The sequence below is a fragment of the Sporisorium graminicola genome, chromosome SGRAM_13, assembly GCF_005498985.1.
Source record: "Sporisorium graminicola strain CBS 10092 chromosome SGRAM_13, whole genome shotgun sequence".
NCBI lineage: Eukaryota > Fungi > Basidiomycota > Ustilaginomycetes > Ustilaginales > Ustilaginaceae > Sporisorium > Sporisorium graminicola.
The window spans coordinates 293,017-307,726 of record NC_043723.1 but is presented as its reverse complement, the minus strand read 5'-3'; the positions used below and the strand labels follow the sequence as shown (position 1 = coordinate 307,726).

Below are 14,710 nucleotides of genomic sequence, written 5' to 3'. Positions count from 1 at the left end.
TACCGCTGTGAGCCCTGTTCCCCGGTCGGAGCCGATCTCAGTTTTGCACTCAAAAGAGCTGTGTGAGGTTTGTAAATCTCACAACTGAGGAGGAGACGTGCAGCATACTAACTTCGTCTATCCCTCACCTGTCAATTGAACAGCAACAGACACAAGAGTCGACATGAACATGGCAGAAGAAGAGTAACATATAATTTTGGCTGAGACGTAGATTTCACCGCTTAGAAGAGGAAGAGGAAAGGGAGCGCACAAGATCGGAGAGGCTGAGCTGCTCAGAAAGGAAGACCGGGCTTGAGCTTGTTCTTGGCATCGGTCTGTGTCTGTTGACGAAGGTAAATCGCAAGGACGCAAGTAATAGTCAGCATACTGATACTCCTCGAACATGTTTCCACAAACAAAGCAGGTTTCACACTTACCGAGTGCCAGTCATGCACGGTCTGCTGCATCGCGCCCAACTTGTTCTTCACCTCGTCCCTCCTCTTGTTTTTGCCCTTGTCCACCCTGCTGCCCTTGAACACCTTGGCTCTACCCGAGTACGGCCCCACGTCCCTCACCTGCAGCCTGGCGGTCATGAGCGCCGCCTCGCGCTCTGCCGTGCTGACTCGCTGGCTGGGTCGCACCGCTCTCTCGCCCAACGACGCGGGCCGCACAGCTGCAGGTGTAGAAACGTCTTGCGGGATGTACTGGTACTGCCTTGCGGTCTGTTCGAAGGTGTGCGTCTTTGCGAGTCGGTGCAGGCGCTGCTGGATGCGCGTGGTTTTGGGACCATCGGGGAGCAGGCTCAGTTGGCCCGTCAGCGCGGCTTCTTTGACGAGTTTGGCTTGGCGTCGGAGGGAGTACTTTGGGGGTGCCCAGCAGCCGGTGGTGGTGGATTTGGAAGGTTCGAAGAGTGATGCTGATGTCGAAGCTGAGGAGGAGGCCGGGGTGGTGGTGGAGGAGGAGGAAGAAGAAGAAGAAGAAGGAGAGGAGGAGGCGAGCGAGGGAGCGTGGCTCACCATGAACCTGTCGAGCACGCTACCGTATGCGCTGATGTGTTTGCCCGCATTGCGCGAGAGCGTTGTTCTGAATGCCATGCTGTGCTCTGTGGAGGCGGTCGGAGCTTCAAGATACGTCCGGTCTTGTTGGTGATAATGAAGATGGTGGTGATGTTGTCGACGAGCAGAAAGCAAAAGCAAAAGCGCTTTCTTTGTCGTCTTCTTACCGCGCGAAAATCTCGTTTCTTTTTTAAGGTCCTGAGAAAAGCACACTTGAACCGGCCTAACAAAGTTAAGTAACCGAGGCTGAGTCCAACAAGGCCGCGTTGTTCGACATTCACTTCTTCTAACAGCTCCGCAATCGCTGTCTGACTCGATCCTAACTCAGCTTCCAGCGCTTCGACTCCGGCACCCCTCCTCACACCATTGCGCCAGGTTCACACAGACAGCATACCATACACATCCACGTTCACCACTGTCTCCAGCCACTGCCAGTGGATACGTTCGATCACAGCAACAATGTCGTCCACATCGTCCCCGCTCCCTTCCACACCCGACTATATCGCGGCCACGCGCGCCTCATGTCTCGCCACCTCGACGGCTCTCGGGCTGACCCCGAACACCGAGTCCATGAACGCATTCCTGCGCACGCTCGACCAAGCCAGCTTTGAGCGGCTGCGCACGCAGCACGGCCTGTCGTTCCCGTTGCGCTTCCCCACACACACGGCCGAGATCAACTTCCTCGCCATCCTCGCGCTGCTCAATGCGTATAGCGGGTACCGCACCGTGTTCCACAAGGCGACGGGGATCGGGGCGTACCAGAATGTCGTGCGGCTCATGATGGGGTTGTACATTGCGGGTGGGGAGGAGGACCGGGTGGTGGGCGCCGCCGCGTTGACGGCCAAGGGGATGGCCGCGTTGAGCGAGGCAAAGGTGGTGGAGCTGTTGGGCGTGAGTGTTCATGAGGAGAAGCAGCATGAGAGTTTGCCGGGGGTGACAGTGGGCGTGAGGGGCGGGGAGATGTTTGAAGCTGTGCAGATGATCCTCAGCACGGTCCAGGGCGTCGGTAAAACACTGCTCGCCAACAACTTTGCCAGCATGGGCGCGTATCTCGTCCACCTTCTGCAAGACACCAAGTCGCAAAACCTCAACGACCAGCAAGCCACCGACTACCTCGTGCGCCAGATCGCCAGCACCTTCCCGGAGTTCCGAGACACGCACCACATCCAGCCCATCGACACGGACGTCTACGTGTTCAAGCGCATCTTCTTCCTGCTGCACTCACTGTACGTCAAATTCGGCCAACACCCGGACTTGTACATCCCCAACACATTCCAGACGCTGCCCATGTTTGTCGACAATGTCCTGCCCACGCTCTGCGTGTGGTTGCACCTGTTCGACCAGCCCGCTCCCCCCGCGCCGGACAGCATGCACACGCTGTACCACTGGATGGCACACAGCCACCAGCACGCCGACCTCGCGCGCGACGTCCTCGAGAGCATGCCCAACAACATGCCCGGCCCCACACTCAGCCCAGACGAGACGTACGCCCTCAGGGCCGCGACACTGAATCTGGGCGCGGCACTGGTAGAGCGCGCAAAGGTGCTCGCCAAGCAGGACGGCCTCGAGTGGCTGCACCGCCTCAACGAGGTCGATCTGGACGGGTATCTCTGGGCCGTCGCCAAGGACGATCCTGCGCTCAGGAAGGTGCCCAGGTTCAGCTTTGCTTCGATCCACTTCTGAACGTGTACTCTGCCATAACAAGTCGTAGCATGAACCGTGTGTGCCTGCATCACGCAAGCTGTGGTCCGAAGCGTGTGATTCGACAAAGCTGCATGGAGAACCAATCCTTGCTAAGTTAATTTGTACAGTACAGGTGACGTTCGGTGATTACATCAAGCAAGAGAATAGAGTCGGAGCAGCGCGACACCGAACCACGTTTCCTAACAGACCATCCCTGCGGCTCGCTCCTCACAACCTCTCCTCCACCTGCGTCGGCGCCATGACAACATCCATCTGCACCGACGCGATCCAATCCGCCAACGCACCGCCACCGCCACGCCCCCCGCCAGCGCCTCCTCCTCCTCTCTGCACAAAGTCGTCCGAATAAAAGTCGCGCAGTGCAAACGGCTCGGCGGGCGACAGCAGGTGGCCATGCGGCACCAAAGCCGGCACGCCAAAGTGCGGTGCTGCTGTTACTGCTGCTGCTGCTGCTCCTCCTCCTCCTCCTCCTCCTCCTCCTCCTCCTCCTCCTCCTGTATGAGGACGTCCTGCTGCTTCATTAGCGGTCGCGACCACAGCCGGATTGATGCTGGCTTGCGAGATGGGCTCCACTGCGCCTGAGGTGGTAGTGGTGGTGGTACTGGTCGTTGTGGTGAGATTCAATCCGGGGCCGAACGACAGACTGAGAGTCCCGGGTGGAACGTGGCCTGGGTCCGGGGATGCGTGGTGTGCTGACGTTGATGCCGGGCTCATCATTGCGGTGGCGTCCATGTTCGAAGGGTGCAGCGACGCTTCTGCTGCCGGTGTGAAGCCGGTCGAGGATGCTGCATTGCTCGCGGTTAAAGGCGACGTTCGCGGTGACACGGAAAGCGAAGCGTCCATCATGGCCTGCGTCGCAGCTTCGGGCTTGAACAGCCGTGAAGCCTCCTGCTCTGGCTGTCCACTCTCCTTCCTCCCGCGACGCGACGCAGAAGTGCGCTTCCCCCCCGCATCAGCGGACCGCTTCGTACCCTGCTTCTGCTGCGACGTCTGATGGGTACTGCTCTTGCCCGTGCTACCTCCGCTTTCGCTCCTTTTTGCCTGCTGCGCCTGCGCCGGCGCCTGCGACCCGGGACTCTTCTCGCGCGACCTCGGGTGCAACAGCGGAATGATATACTCGTCAATCTCGAGCTGCCTCAACCCACCCAAGCCAGGCTGCGACTGGACAAACGCATCAAAGCTCGTCTGTACCGCACCCCTCAACTGCTGGATCAGCTTCAGACACCCCGCCGCAAATGTCAACAACGACGGCAGACATGCCGAGGCATCCCTCGTCGACGCTGCCAGATCCTCTATGCACTCGTCGATCGTCCTCGTGAAATGCATCAGCGTGATCCAGCAGTTGGCCTGGTCCGACAGCCCGGGCACGCCTTGCCCCCCGCTCCGTATCAAGAGCAACGCAGCCGTGGCAAGCGTCATACACGGCTCAGTGAAGTACTGGAACCACCAGGCGGAGCCCATGTGGTCGCAGAATCGGTTCTGCATCTTGCGCAGCTCGCGGACGCCCAAGATCGAACGTAACGCGCTGTCGGTGGCAACGTGCCGAGACGTGGCGAGCTCGCCGTTGGTGATGCGCCCATTGGGGGAGAAGAATTGACGGTGCAGCGAACCGCGTTGCCAGGCGGTGGTCAGTTGCAGCCAGCACCGGCGACGGGCGCGGAAAGGATCCTTACCGTCAAACGACAGATCCGGATTGTCCCATTGGTACGTAGGATCCAACTGCGACAGCATGTCCGAGATCTTCTTATCCGTCTCCATCGCCTTTCGATGCAGAGGTGGGCCGTAGCACAGCGTGCTCGATACAAGCTGTGCCATTTGCCCGCCCTGCATCTGCAGCCTCGCGAGGCACGGATCCGGGGGTGCACCGCACGCTGCCCACGGCGCCGCATCGCCCGGCTGATCCACACTGAACTGCGACTCGACAATCAACGGTTTCGTGTTGGCGCCGACGGCGAATGCGTGGTCGTACCCGTACACGAGCCAGGCGAGGCGCCTGCGATGGTCGAGCTCCGATTGCGTGTAGCTGCTGTTGTTGTGGCTGCCGGGGTCTTCGAAGAGATTGCACACCTTGGCGGCGCGAATGGTGACGTTCCAGCGCGGGAACTCGGTGGACCCTGTGCCGTGCAGGCCTTGGTTGGACCAGAGCGAGAACGCCGAGATGTTGGCCTGCACCAGTTCGAGCGTCATCTCGTCGAGTCGGACGCATTCTTCGATGAGTGCGGCGACGTGGTAGGTGAGGAGGATCAGCGCCTTGACTCTTGGATTTGCGTCGACGTCCAGTTGAACCGGACCGGGGCTGGCGAGACCCGGTTGAGAGACGGGCAGTGATTTGGCGATTGCTTCTGGTGCCATCGACTCGACTGTCTCGCCCAAGACGCATGCCAGCAATGCAAATCGAGACAGGTCGCCTGGCTGGAAGGAGATCTGCGCGGCGGCAGAAGTATCGAGATCACCGCCGGCAGTGGGATCACAGCTCTGCGCAGGAAGCACGACCCTGAACCAAAGCTCCTCCATGTTCTTCTCCAAAAGATCCTGACAGGTGATGGTGAATTTCCAGTCGACATGCCAAAGGTAATGCCTCAGGAGCGATTGCAGCTGAGGCCAGTCCGGAACGATTCTAGCGAACTCGACCAACTTTGTCAAGCAGCTTGGTTCGAGGTAGCGACAAGTGGCGGACTGAGGTCGTGCGGGGGAGCTGGAGCCGGTTGACGCTCCGGCGTCGGTGGGCGATGTCTGACTGTCGGTTTGACTGTCCCCCTGCACGCTGAGATCCTTGAGCATGAGGTTGATGAAAGCCATCATTGGGTGTTCTGCTGGTTCTTGTGCTTCGGAGGGTTGTTGCGGATCGAGATCGTCGCGGCTATCTTCCGGTTGCGATGCTTCTAGGATGGCGTTGATCTCGGCGAGCGATCGGCGAGCCTGTTTCTTTTGCAGAGCTGTGCGGAGGAAGGAAGGGGTTGTGATCAGCCCGCAAAGTCCGGTAAAAGTGTGCAGCGGTGACGGTCCAAGACCTGGAGAGTCGAGCTTACTCTGGGCATCCAGCTGACTGGTGTTGAAGGTCTTGCAGAGATGCTCGGTTCCACGACGGATACATGTAGAGCAGGGGCGTTCTCGATCGCACTGACACGGCAAATGAGAATCATTGTCAGTTCGGCAATTGGTCCAGGGAGAGCAAGTGTGGCGGAGGTGCACTCACCTTGACTTTTCTAAGATAGCATTCGAGGCAGACAGTGGGAAGACCAAGCTTGCGCCTGCTGCTGCCCGCAGAAGCGACGGGCGGCATGGTTGCAGCCGGGACGTTTCAAGATGCTGTTGCTGTGCAAAGGTGTGGAGGAGCGAGGCAGACGAGCGCCTCACGGAAACGCCATCGAGGCAGAGTGATGCGCAGTTCTGGATCAGACAGTTCCTATCTCGCGATTGGCGCTGCTCAGCGTTGATGCAGAGACTGAGGACTGCTGCCCAGATCGAAAGACTCGGATGTGATCTTACAACGACTATGCAGAATGCGATATGTCGCCGCTGCGCCCTAGCCGTGTGCGTCTCTATCTGTCACGGCCTTGTATGCTCCTATGCGATGTTTGTGGCTAGGAGCAAAGAAGCCGACGTTGATTGGACACAGCTGACGGGACACAACAAAGATTGCTTTGTCTTGGAGCTGTATGTCGTCTGTGCAGCCGAGGCGGAATGCAGGGTGATATGAAAGACGACGAAATGAAAGCTCAGGAAAGCGAATGTGGATCACCAATCTGGAGCGTGGGAATCACGAGAGTGGTTGATCCACTCACGCAGCGACCAAGTATGTTGAGGATCGAGATTCGACTTGCCACCCTGTGCAGCAAAGTGGGGCTGCAGCGAGTGTCGATGGTGGTGGTCGTGGTGATGATGGAAGTGGTGGTTACGGATCACAGGATGTTGTGCTGTCTTTGACAGGTGAGCGTGGACAGTCAAGGACGGGACGCCGTCAAGAAGGCGATGAAGATGTAATCCGAAGAAGAGAAAGAGGTGGAAGGAAAAGTCGACATGGCATGCAGGTCTAGAAAAGCATGCTGAGCTGCACCGAGCAGGGGAAAGGCAGACCGCCGTCGAGTCCGTGGAGGACAAATGTCGCCCCGAGATACGGCACCAAGGTAGTGGTAGCCACACCCAGAAGCGACGTCCTGGAGCAATGTAGAGACACAACGCCGTTCTCGAGTGCGGAAAGGGCTAGAGCGATACCACGTTGCGGATCGGCAAAGCAATCCGAGCATGACCAGGACGGGCAGACGGGGATTTGAGCATTAGCGAGCAGCACGGCCAGGAAAGAAAAGTGCGGTGACACACATCGGCCACAACGGCCATCACATGAGACGGAACGGCGGCGTGCCCAGCCAGGTGTAGCCGTGAAGCCATGAAGCCGCCGTCTGAGACTCGGCATGATCAACCAACGACCCATCACGGTGGCCGATGCATAACCGCGGTTCGGCGTGGCTTTCCTAGCAAGAATCAGAACCGTTGCGTGTCGACGACCCAGATTGAACGCAACAACGGTCGTGAGAACAGTGCAGTCTTTGGCAGCAGCAGCAGCAGCAGCAGCAGCAACAACAGCACAGCCTCCAGATGCCAATTTGAAATTGCCAAAAGGGCCCTGGAAGCGAAAGCGCCTCTGCAAACAGAGACAACTACCGTATACTCCCACGTTCGTCATTTGACTCGTCTCCGACGCTGCGCCTCCGTGGAGCACCTTAATAGCAAAGCCAATCAATGAATGTCTCGGGAATTGTCCGCCTCGCGTGCGAGTGCTGCCGATGGCGTTACGTACTTTTGCTTCCACGATTTGCACTCTGGTTGGTGTGCGACCATACCACAAGAGAGGGCTACAGCTCCTAAGCGTCCGGAGTCCGACACAGGCCTGACCGGGCAGTACTTGCCGATACCGGCGGGTGCTGTACGCCTACGCCTACCAACGTCCTTGCTCAACACTCAGCAGCGGACGATTCTCCTTTCAGCAAGCCACTTTGTGAATTATCGGCGCTGTCTCATGACACAACAAGAGCCCGACTTTGCGTGTACTGCAGTATCCGAGAAGACAAAATGTTCTAGAGCCCAGCTGTCATACTAGAGAAGGAAGAGCAGAACATACTGTACATACGGCTTCCAGCGAAGAACAGCTTGGAAATAGACGACTTCTGATTGGTCGACGCAACACGAGGCACCAGCGTGATGACCAATCCTATGGAAGTCCCCCCCTTCCTCGCTTCGACACCCAGGTTTTCTAAGCCTCTTCTCATCGACGTCAATGGCCGACGCCAATGGCCGACGCATGAATTTGAAACCCTGGCGAACATAGATCTGCCACCACCTCGATATCATGATACGCGCGCAAGCCGAAGATTGCCGTCATAGCAACCTTGGCGTGGGGAGTCGTTGAGTCCTTCGAATACACTCATCCGGATAAGCTCACCTACCTCCTCTGGCCCAACAGGCGCAGCACAGAGGCATCTAGTTCGAATCATGTTATATTTGCAAAGGTCTATTGCGTACACCGCCTCCCAGTGCTGGGCTACGTGCTGTTGGGCGGCTTCCAGTTCAATCTCCTCCCAACCTCGTAGATGTCTTCCAGCACGTCCTCCAACCGATCGCTGCTCTTGAACACCTCGTACAGCCTGAACAGCCTCAATGCCGCGAGCGCGTCCTCGATACTGTCGTGTCCGCCCTCTACCGCGGTTGAGCCCGCACCCGCCGCCGACTGTGCAACGTTCTCCACCGCCTCCTTGCCCTCCTGCCCCGCCTCTGACGCCTTGGACTTGGCCTCCTCGCGTGCAGTCACCTGGTTGTTGGCACTCGCCCCCGACTGAATGTCGACCTTGAGCAGGAACCACGAGAGGAAGCGCAAGCTCAGCCGCCTCGGGTGGTTGGCCGAATGGTACAGATCCACCGTATCGATCACCTGCTGCGGAGGTACAAAGATGTTGATGATGCGGAAATCCTTCTTCAACCCATGCCCGATGAAGATACACCCGCGATCCACCAGCAGCCGCAACTTCTTGTACGCCGCCTTCAATGGCACGACCGTATGCCTCGACGTCTGCGGGTCCAGGTCGCCCGGCAGAATGCCCGAGAATTTGGTCAGGTAGTCCACCACCTCCTCCGGCGTGTAGATGTGGTCATCGATAAAGGCCTCCCCCTCCTTTTCCCCTTGTCCCCGCACCACCGACACGCGAGCAAGCGAGAGCTTCGTCGGCCGGATCACGGAGCGTGTGCCGTCCGAGCGGATCTCCAACTCCTCCTGGTTGAGCGCGACAAACTCGGCATCGATCGCCACGAGCGTTCCGGGTCCCGGCAGCTCATCCTCCGCCAACAGGCTGTGCCGTATCCGCTGTGGATCCCGGTTTGCTGAAATGTTAAAGTCACGGCATAGGATGGTGGGGTCGATACAGGTGCGTCCCTGCCGCAGCGTCTGCACGCACAGCGGCTCCACATCTTCGCGCTCCCACATGAGCACTGACGGCATCTTCCACGTATTTTGGAATCCCAGCGCTTCCGTTTCCGATACATTGCGCACCAGAAAGTCGTTGAACAGATACCACGGCCCCAGCTGGCTCGCCTTCGCTTTCGCGCTCTTCTTGCTGGATCCCAGCAGCGCTGCCGCTCCTGCACTCGATGCATTCGCCATCTTGGGCGTCGTCGCCGTCGTCACTGCGTCAGCGCCACTGTGAGTGCTCGACTCGGCTTCAGGAACACGCACCATCGCACACAGATGCGGCTGCTCCTTATCCGCCGAGATCTGTACCACCATCGAACGCAGCTTGTAGATCGCCGGTTGTCCGCCGAGCGACATCTTGACTCTGTCCGTGTCGTCTGCGTTCCAGATGGGCAGTACGCGCACGTCGTCCCCGTGCACGCCGATAGCGATGCGCGGAGGCAGATAGGTGCGCTTGGCATCGCCGCCGCCGCCGCCGCCGCTACCTTGCTGGATGGATGCTGCGTTGCTGTCCGCGCGCGGGCCAGTGGGGACGCCTGGACCGCCGCCACGTGGAGACATACCCATGTACCCCATTTTACCGTTGTTGCCGTACGGTGATTGCTGCTGCTGCATCGGACCACCGGACCGAGCGGGGCCCATGGGAGGGGCTGCGGGTTTGTTACCCTTCTGATTGGCGTCCAACCAGTAGTGCAGGTGCTCGGGAGCTTGAATCCCCGCATTCACCGACAGCACACGAGGCAGCTCCGACGTAGCCGGCATTGCCCGACGCGTGCGGAACATGGCGGTAAACTGACAAGCCCGGCACGGCGCGCGATTCTGCACCTCCCGGATCAGCGAGGCGCGAAGCACAGAGGCGAAATCGGACGGTGGTGTGCTTTCGTTGGACATGGCGCGGCGTGGATAGATGAGGTCGACCGAGAGCAGCGGGTTGCTGCGGCTCGACTCGCGTCCGCAATGGATGCAGACCGTCTTGGAAACCGTGTGCAGCGCAAACAGCTTGGCTACCGCAGAGTCGGCTGCTGCAGATGCAGCGGCGGCGTCCTGTGGTGGCAGCGGCGATGTTGGAGAGCTCAGATCGCCCGCAAACCTTCGTCCTGCGCCGACGCCTCCACCCCTGTTACTGCTCAAGGGAGGACCCAGACCAGGAGGAGCTCCTGCAGGCGACGCGCGAGCTGATCCCGAGCTGGAAGACAAGCTGCTCTGCGAGGTCTGGGCCTCGTTGGCAGTGCAGTCGAGCACGAACCGATTCAAGGTTTGAACGAGCTGGCTGTAGATGATCTCGTTCTTGCCCACACCGGTACCACTCGAGACGTTGGTCAAGCTGTCCTCGCGATCCATCAACCCCAAATTGGTTGCCTTCTGGCTGTTGCCAAAGGCACGCAAAAAGTTGGAAGCCTGGCAATTGGCGCCTTTGGCATCCTCGAGCATGCGGAAGAGGAAGCCGGCCTCGCACAGCAGGCAATTCTCGCGAGGACAGTTCTGGAGGATGTGAGCTTTCGCCGTCTCTCGGAAGGGCGGGAGATAGTGGAGCGCTTGCAGATACGAATTGGCGTACGAGTTCTGGATGTGCGTTTCGAGACCGCTGTATTGCGTCTTGTTGTAAAAACCAAAGTCAAAGTCTTCGACACCGAATCGCGAGTATTGGATGGTCTTGAGTCGATAGTAGGAAGGCATCTGGCCCTTGACGAGCATGGCCTCGGCGGTCTCGACATCCTCCTGTCCCTCTTCCTCATCGGATGCGTCGCTGTCGTCGTCGGTAGTGTCGTCCAAGCCTTGGTCTTGATCGGAAGCGGTGTTTGCGCCATTGGAAGCGCCCCCACCAGCGTCGTCAGTAGGGCTATCGTCCTTTGCTCCGAGCTTGGAGCCGCCGACGAGGCTACGCGAAGCAGGTGCATTCTCGTTGGCCGTTTTGCGCTCAAGTCTCGAGTCAGTCGAGGTGGATACGCTATCCGAGCCGGCGGCCTCTGCTCGTTTCCTCTCTGCCTTTTTCTTCTTTTTATCGGCCGAGGTGATCCCAGCAGCTGCAGCTGCAGCTGCCTTCTTGCTCTGCTCCTTTTCCTTTTCGCTGCGGAAGAGCGGGATGCCGATCTTCTTGCGGTCTTCTGGTCGATGCAGTGCGCTTGCACGGATACCACCAGGGCCCTTGCCAGAAACGACGTTCCTCTTTCCCCTCAGATGCGGCGGCAGGCTGGCGTAGCCGAGATAATCGACGGTTTTGAGGTTGTTGAACACGGCAGGATCAATCTTGGATGGTGGGTTGAAGAGGGGCGATGCTTCCGATACGTACTGGTCGTAGTCGAAAAAGGACATGAGCTTTTCGGAGTAGTGTGGCATGCCGATGGAAGACAAGGGCGTCTCTGTGGACCAGTTGACGAAGGGTGTTGGCTCGGCCATGTCGGGAAACTCGAGAGCCGAAGAGGCGAATGTGTTGAAGCGGAGATTCGAGGTGTCCGAGGAGCTGCTCCAGAGACGAACGCTGCCGTCTGCTTCACCAAAGGCGATAAAATCGGCGGAAGGAGAGATGGCGAGCGAGGTGGTGAATGAGGCGGCATTGGTGTAAAAGAATCTGCCTTCGCCAGGGGTGGCAATGTCGACGATCTGGAACTGGCCCTGGGGAGCCGAGACAATGACAGTGGAAGAGAGCTTGGGATGGATGGCGAGCAGAGAGGGACCACCTGGTGCAGCAAAGGGGATGGGGACGAGAGCACGCATGGTGCGAAGATCGTGCACCTTGATGAGCGGTTCCGGTACGGGATGGCCTTGGCGCACGGTCCAGCCGACAGAGTAGAGCAGGTGGCCGTCTGCCTGGATGTCGACGAGGCCGCCTGGGTGGGCGTGGAGACGATGCTCGACCTTGAGGGTGCGCGGATCACGCAGCTGGACGTGGCCATTGACGGTGCCGGCGCATACATAGCGACCACTCTTGCGGACATGCACAATGGGAGCCTCGGAGGGGACGGTGCGGACAACGGCGCCAGTGCTGCTGTTGACGGTGAGGATGAGGTCGTTGTCGTTGTCGATCTCACCGGTGTTGGCAGCAGATTGAGAGAGGCCGGCAGCGACAAGGTCGTTGGAAGCGGCAAGCGGGGATGCACACATCGAGATTAGGTTCATGGCATTGGTGCCGATGTCTTGGGTGAGGGTGGTCCATTTGGCCAGACCTCGACGGTGGGAGCACTTGATGCCATTGTCACCAATGGAAAAGATGTGACGTTCGTCGGCGAGAATGCCCTTTGCGGGGGCAGGGCGAGTAGGTAGGCCATGTGCAGCATACGAGGTGTAGCGCGAGAGCTGTGAAGAGTAGAGGGAGGAGACGGTGCCGAACGAGGTGCCCTGCCAGAGGAGCTCGCTGTAAGGGTCGAAGGCGAGGGCAGTCACGGCGGGTGGCAGGCCCATGGGCCCATTGGCATTGGCATAGTGGGCATGCTCGCTCCAGTCGGCCATGGTGGAACTTAGCTACGTGGTGGTGAGGCCAAATGAGACGAGGGCATCTGCGTTGGTGTGGTCGGTCGGTGGGAGATGGGCGCTATGGATGAAGATGCATGTTGCTCTCGTGAAGGAAAGGCGTCGCGTGTTGGCGTGTGTCGAGCAGAGGCGAGTTGTTCCGAAGTCGGCGCGGAAGACTGTCGCAAAACTCGCGAGTGTAGTTGCGTGTAGATAGGAGTGTTTGGTTGAAGTTGCTGTTGGCGATGGCGGTGTGTCAAGGCAGAGACGATAGCAAGTGAGTCAAGCTCGAGACAGGCTCGTGTCGGACGAGGAGCGTTGGATCCCTCGGCCTTTCCTTTTCTTGGAAACCGTGCGTGTCGTTTTCCATCGAGCCACGGCATGTTGTGCTCAGTGGTCTAACACAATTTGCAATCCACGTGTTTCTGGGCGACCGACTGACGAAATACTGCTGCTGTCTGGCTGTCTCCACATGTCTGTGCGTCAGTGTCAGTCAATCGTCACGGCAGCCAAGCAGCGAGAGAGAAGAAGAAAGGAGAAAAACGCGTGTCGGCCAAGTTTGTCACTTTTTTCTCGTTTCTCTCTCTTGTTTCGCTGCGTTTGTCTCGCATTTGCGTCATTAGTCGGTTGACAGAGCCAGGAAGCGAAGCAGCCATTCCAGCCAGCCATTCCAGCCATTCCAGCCATTTCAACCGTTCCAGGCTTCACTCTCTGCAGTCAATCCATCTCTCCTTGCTTCAACTCCATCATCACCTCGTCGAGCGGTTTTTTGTTCTATCTCTCTCTCTTTGCACCGCTTCATGCCAGGAACCATCCCTGCCATCACCGATCCTGCTCTCGTCGACACTGCCTCTTCTTCCTCGGACGTCTCTCGAGCCACTCTAGCTCCCGCACAAGCTTCGGATCCTCACGTCGCCAAGGCAACGGACAGCGACCCGCAGGCTCCCTCGCTAATCACTCCTGTGCCTCTCTCGCATCCAACCTCGGGCGTGGCTAGCAAAGGCGCTGCTCAACTCACTTCCAACTCTGCCCTCACGTCGGCGCTCGCTCCTTCCAACTTGCAGGCCAACATGACCAAGCAACTCTCCTCAACATCTTCGCCTGCTGGCAAGAACGCCGTTCGTCAGCGCAAATCCAACTCGGCAAAGGGAAAATCTGGCCAGATTGCAGGTGGCGACGACAACAATGAGCTGCTCAAGTTTGTCGAGACAGATGGTCACTTTTCGCTCGTGCGCAACTTCCACCTTGCCGACGCCTTCACGCTAATGAACGCCTTTTGCGGTGCCCAGTCGCTCTTTGCATCCGCACGCTACTTGATCACCTCGGATCCCAAGCACGCCTGGTTGGCGCTCTGGTTCCCACTGTTTGGTGCCATCTTCGACCTGTTGGATGGAAAAGTTGCTCGTTGGAGAAAGAGCTCCAGCATGCTCGGTCAGGAACTCGACAGCTTGGCCGACTCGCTTTCGTTTGGTGCTGCGCCTGCTTTTGCCGCGTATGCGCTCGGACTCAGGGGTGGGCTCGACAGTATCATCCTCACGCTCTTCGTGTGCGCTGGTGTCGCCAGGCTGGCTAGGTTTAACGTCACGGCCGCCACCATCCCACACGACAGCACGGGCAAGGCGAGGTACTTTGAAGGCCTTCCCATCCCGTCTTCGCTTGTCCTGGTCGGCGGTATGGCCGTCTGCCTGCTCACGGGTAGGATTTCCCCCGGTGGGCTACCTATTGCTCTCGCCAAGGAGAGAGGCTACCTCGCGTCGCAGGGTTTGACGTTCACTGGCGCGTTGCGCGAGTACCTCCCGGCCAGCTTGAACGGCCGAGGCGTACCGCTGGGTATGTTTACCATTGACTTTTCCAGCCAGGTTGCCAAGTTGTTGCAGCTCGTGCCTGGGTTGAGTGTCAAGGACGCAGCGCAGTGGGCCGACAGTGTTGCAAAGATTGAGGGCCATTGGCTGGCGTTTGTCTGGCTGGCTTGGGCTTCGGCCATGGTCAGCAAGACTTTGAGGGTTCCCAAGCCTTGAGCGCGGGTCACTCCCTACTATGCACGCTTCTCCCCTTGTTCATCACAATC

General features: G+C 58.7%; 5 protein-coding genes across 5 annotated transcripts; 2 read left to right on the top strand and 3 right to left on the bottom strand.

Moving 5' to 3' along the window:
- Nucleotides 1-272: 272 nt before the first annotated feature.
- On the bottom strand, nucleotides 273-1,073 carry EX895_002161 (uncharacterized protein; the record flags this gene model as incomplete). Its single annotated transcript, XM_029882760.1, has 2 exons — nucleotides 273-320; nucleotides 417-1,073. 2 exons carry the CDS (start codon nucleotides 1,071-1,073, stop codon nucleotides 273-275), a joined length of 705 nt encoding a protein of 234 aa, XP_029740905.1.
- A 420-nt stretch (nucleotides 1,074-1,493) lies between these two features.
- On the top strand, nucleotides 1,494-2,717 carry EX895_002160 (uncharacterized protein; the record flags this gene model as incomplete). Its single annotated transcript, XM_029882759.1, has 1 exon — nucleotides 1,494-2,717. The coding sequence occupies one exon, from the start codon at nucleotides 1,494-1,496 to the stop codon at nucleotides 2,715-2,717; it is 1,224 nt and encodes a 407-aa protein (XP_029740904.1).
- Nucleotides 2,718-2,945: 228 nt separating this feature from the next.
- On the bottom strand, nucleotides 2,946-6,018 carry EX895_002159 (uncharacterized protein; the record flags this gene model as incomplete). Its single annotated transcript, XM_029882758.1, has 3 exons — nucleotides 2,946-5,671; nucleotides 5,765-5,855; nucleotides 5,932-6,018. The coding sequence occupies 3 exons, from the start codon at nucleotides 6,016-6,018 to the stop codon at nucleotides 2,946-2,948; spliced, it is 2,904 nt and encodes a 967-aa protein (XP_029740903.1).
- A 2,256-nt stretch (nucleotides 6,019-8,274) lies between these two features.
- Nucleotides 8,275-12,642, bottom strand: EX895_002158 (uncharacterized protein; the record flags this gene model as incomplete). The annotated part of the gene is made up of 1 exon (XM_029882757.1): nucleotides 8,275-12,642. The coding sequence occupies one exon, from the start codon at nucleotides 12,640-12,642 to the stop codon at nucleotides 8,275-8,277; it is 4,368 nt and encodes a 1,455-aa protein (XP_029740902.1).
- Nucleotides 12,643-13,442: 800 nt separating this feature from the next.
- EX895_002157 (uncharacterized protein) lies at nucleotides 13,443-14,660 on the top strand (the record flags this gene model as incomplete). The annotated part of the gene is made up of 1 exon (XM_029882756.1): nucleotides 13,443-14,660. One exon carries the CDS (start codon nucleotides 13,443-13,445, stop codon nucleotides 14,658-14,660), a length of 1,218 nt encoding a protein of 405 aa, XP_029740901.1.
- Between the last annotated feature and the right edge of the window lie 50 nt (nucleotides 14,661-14,710).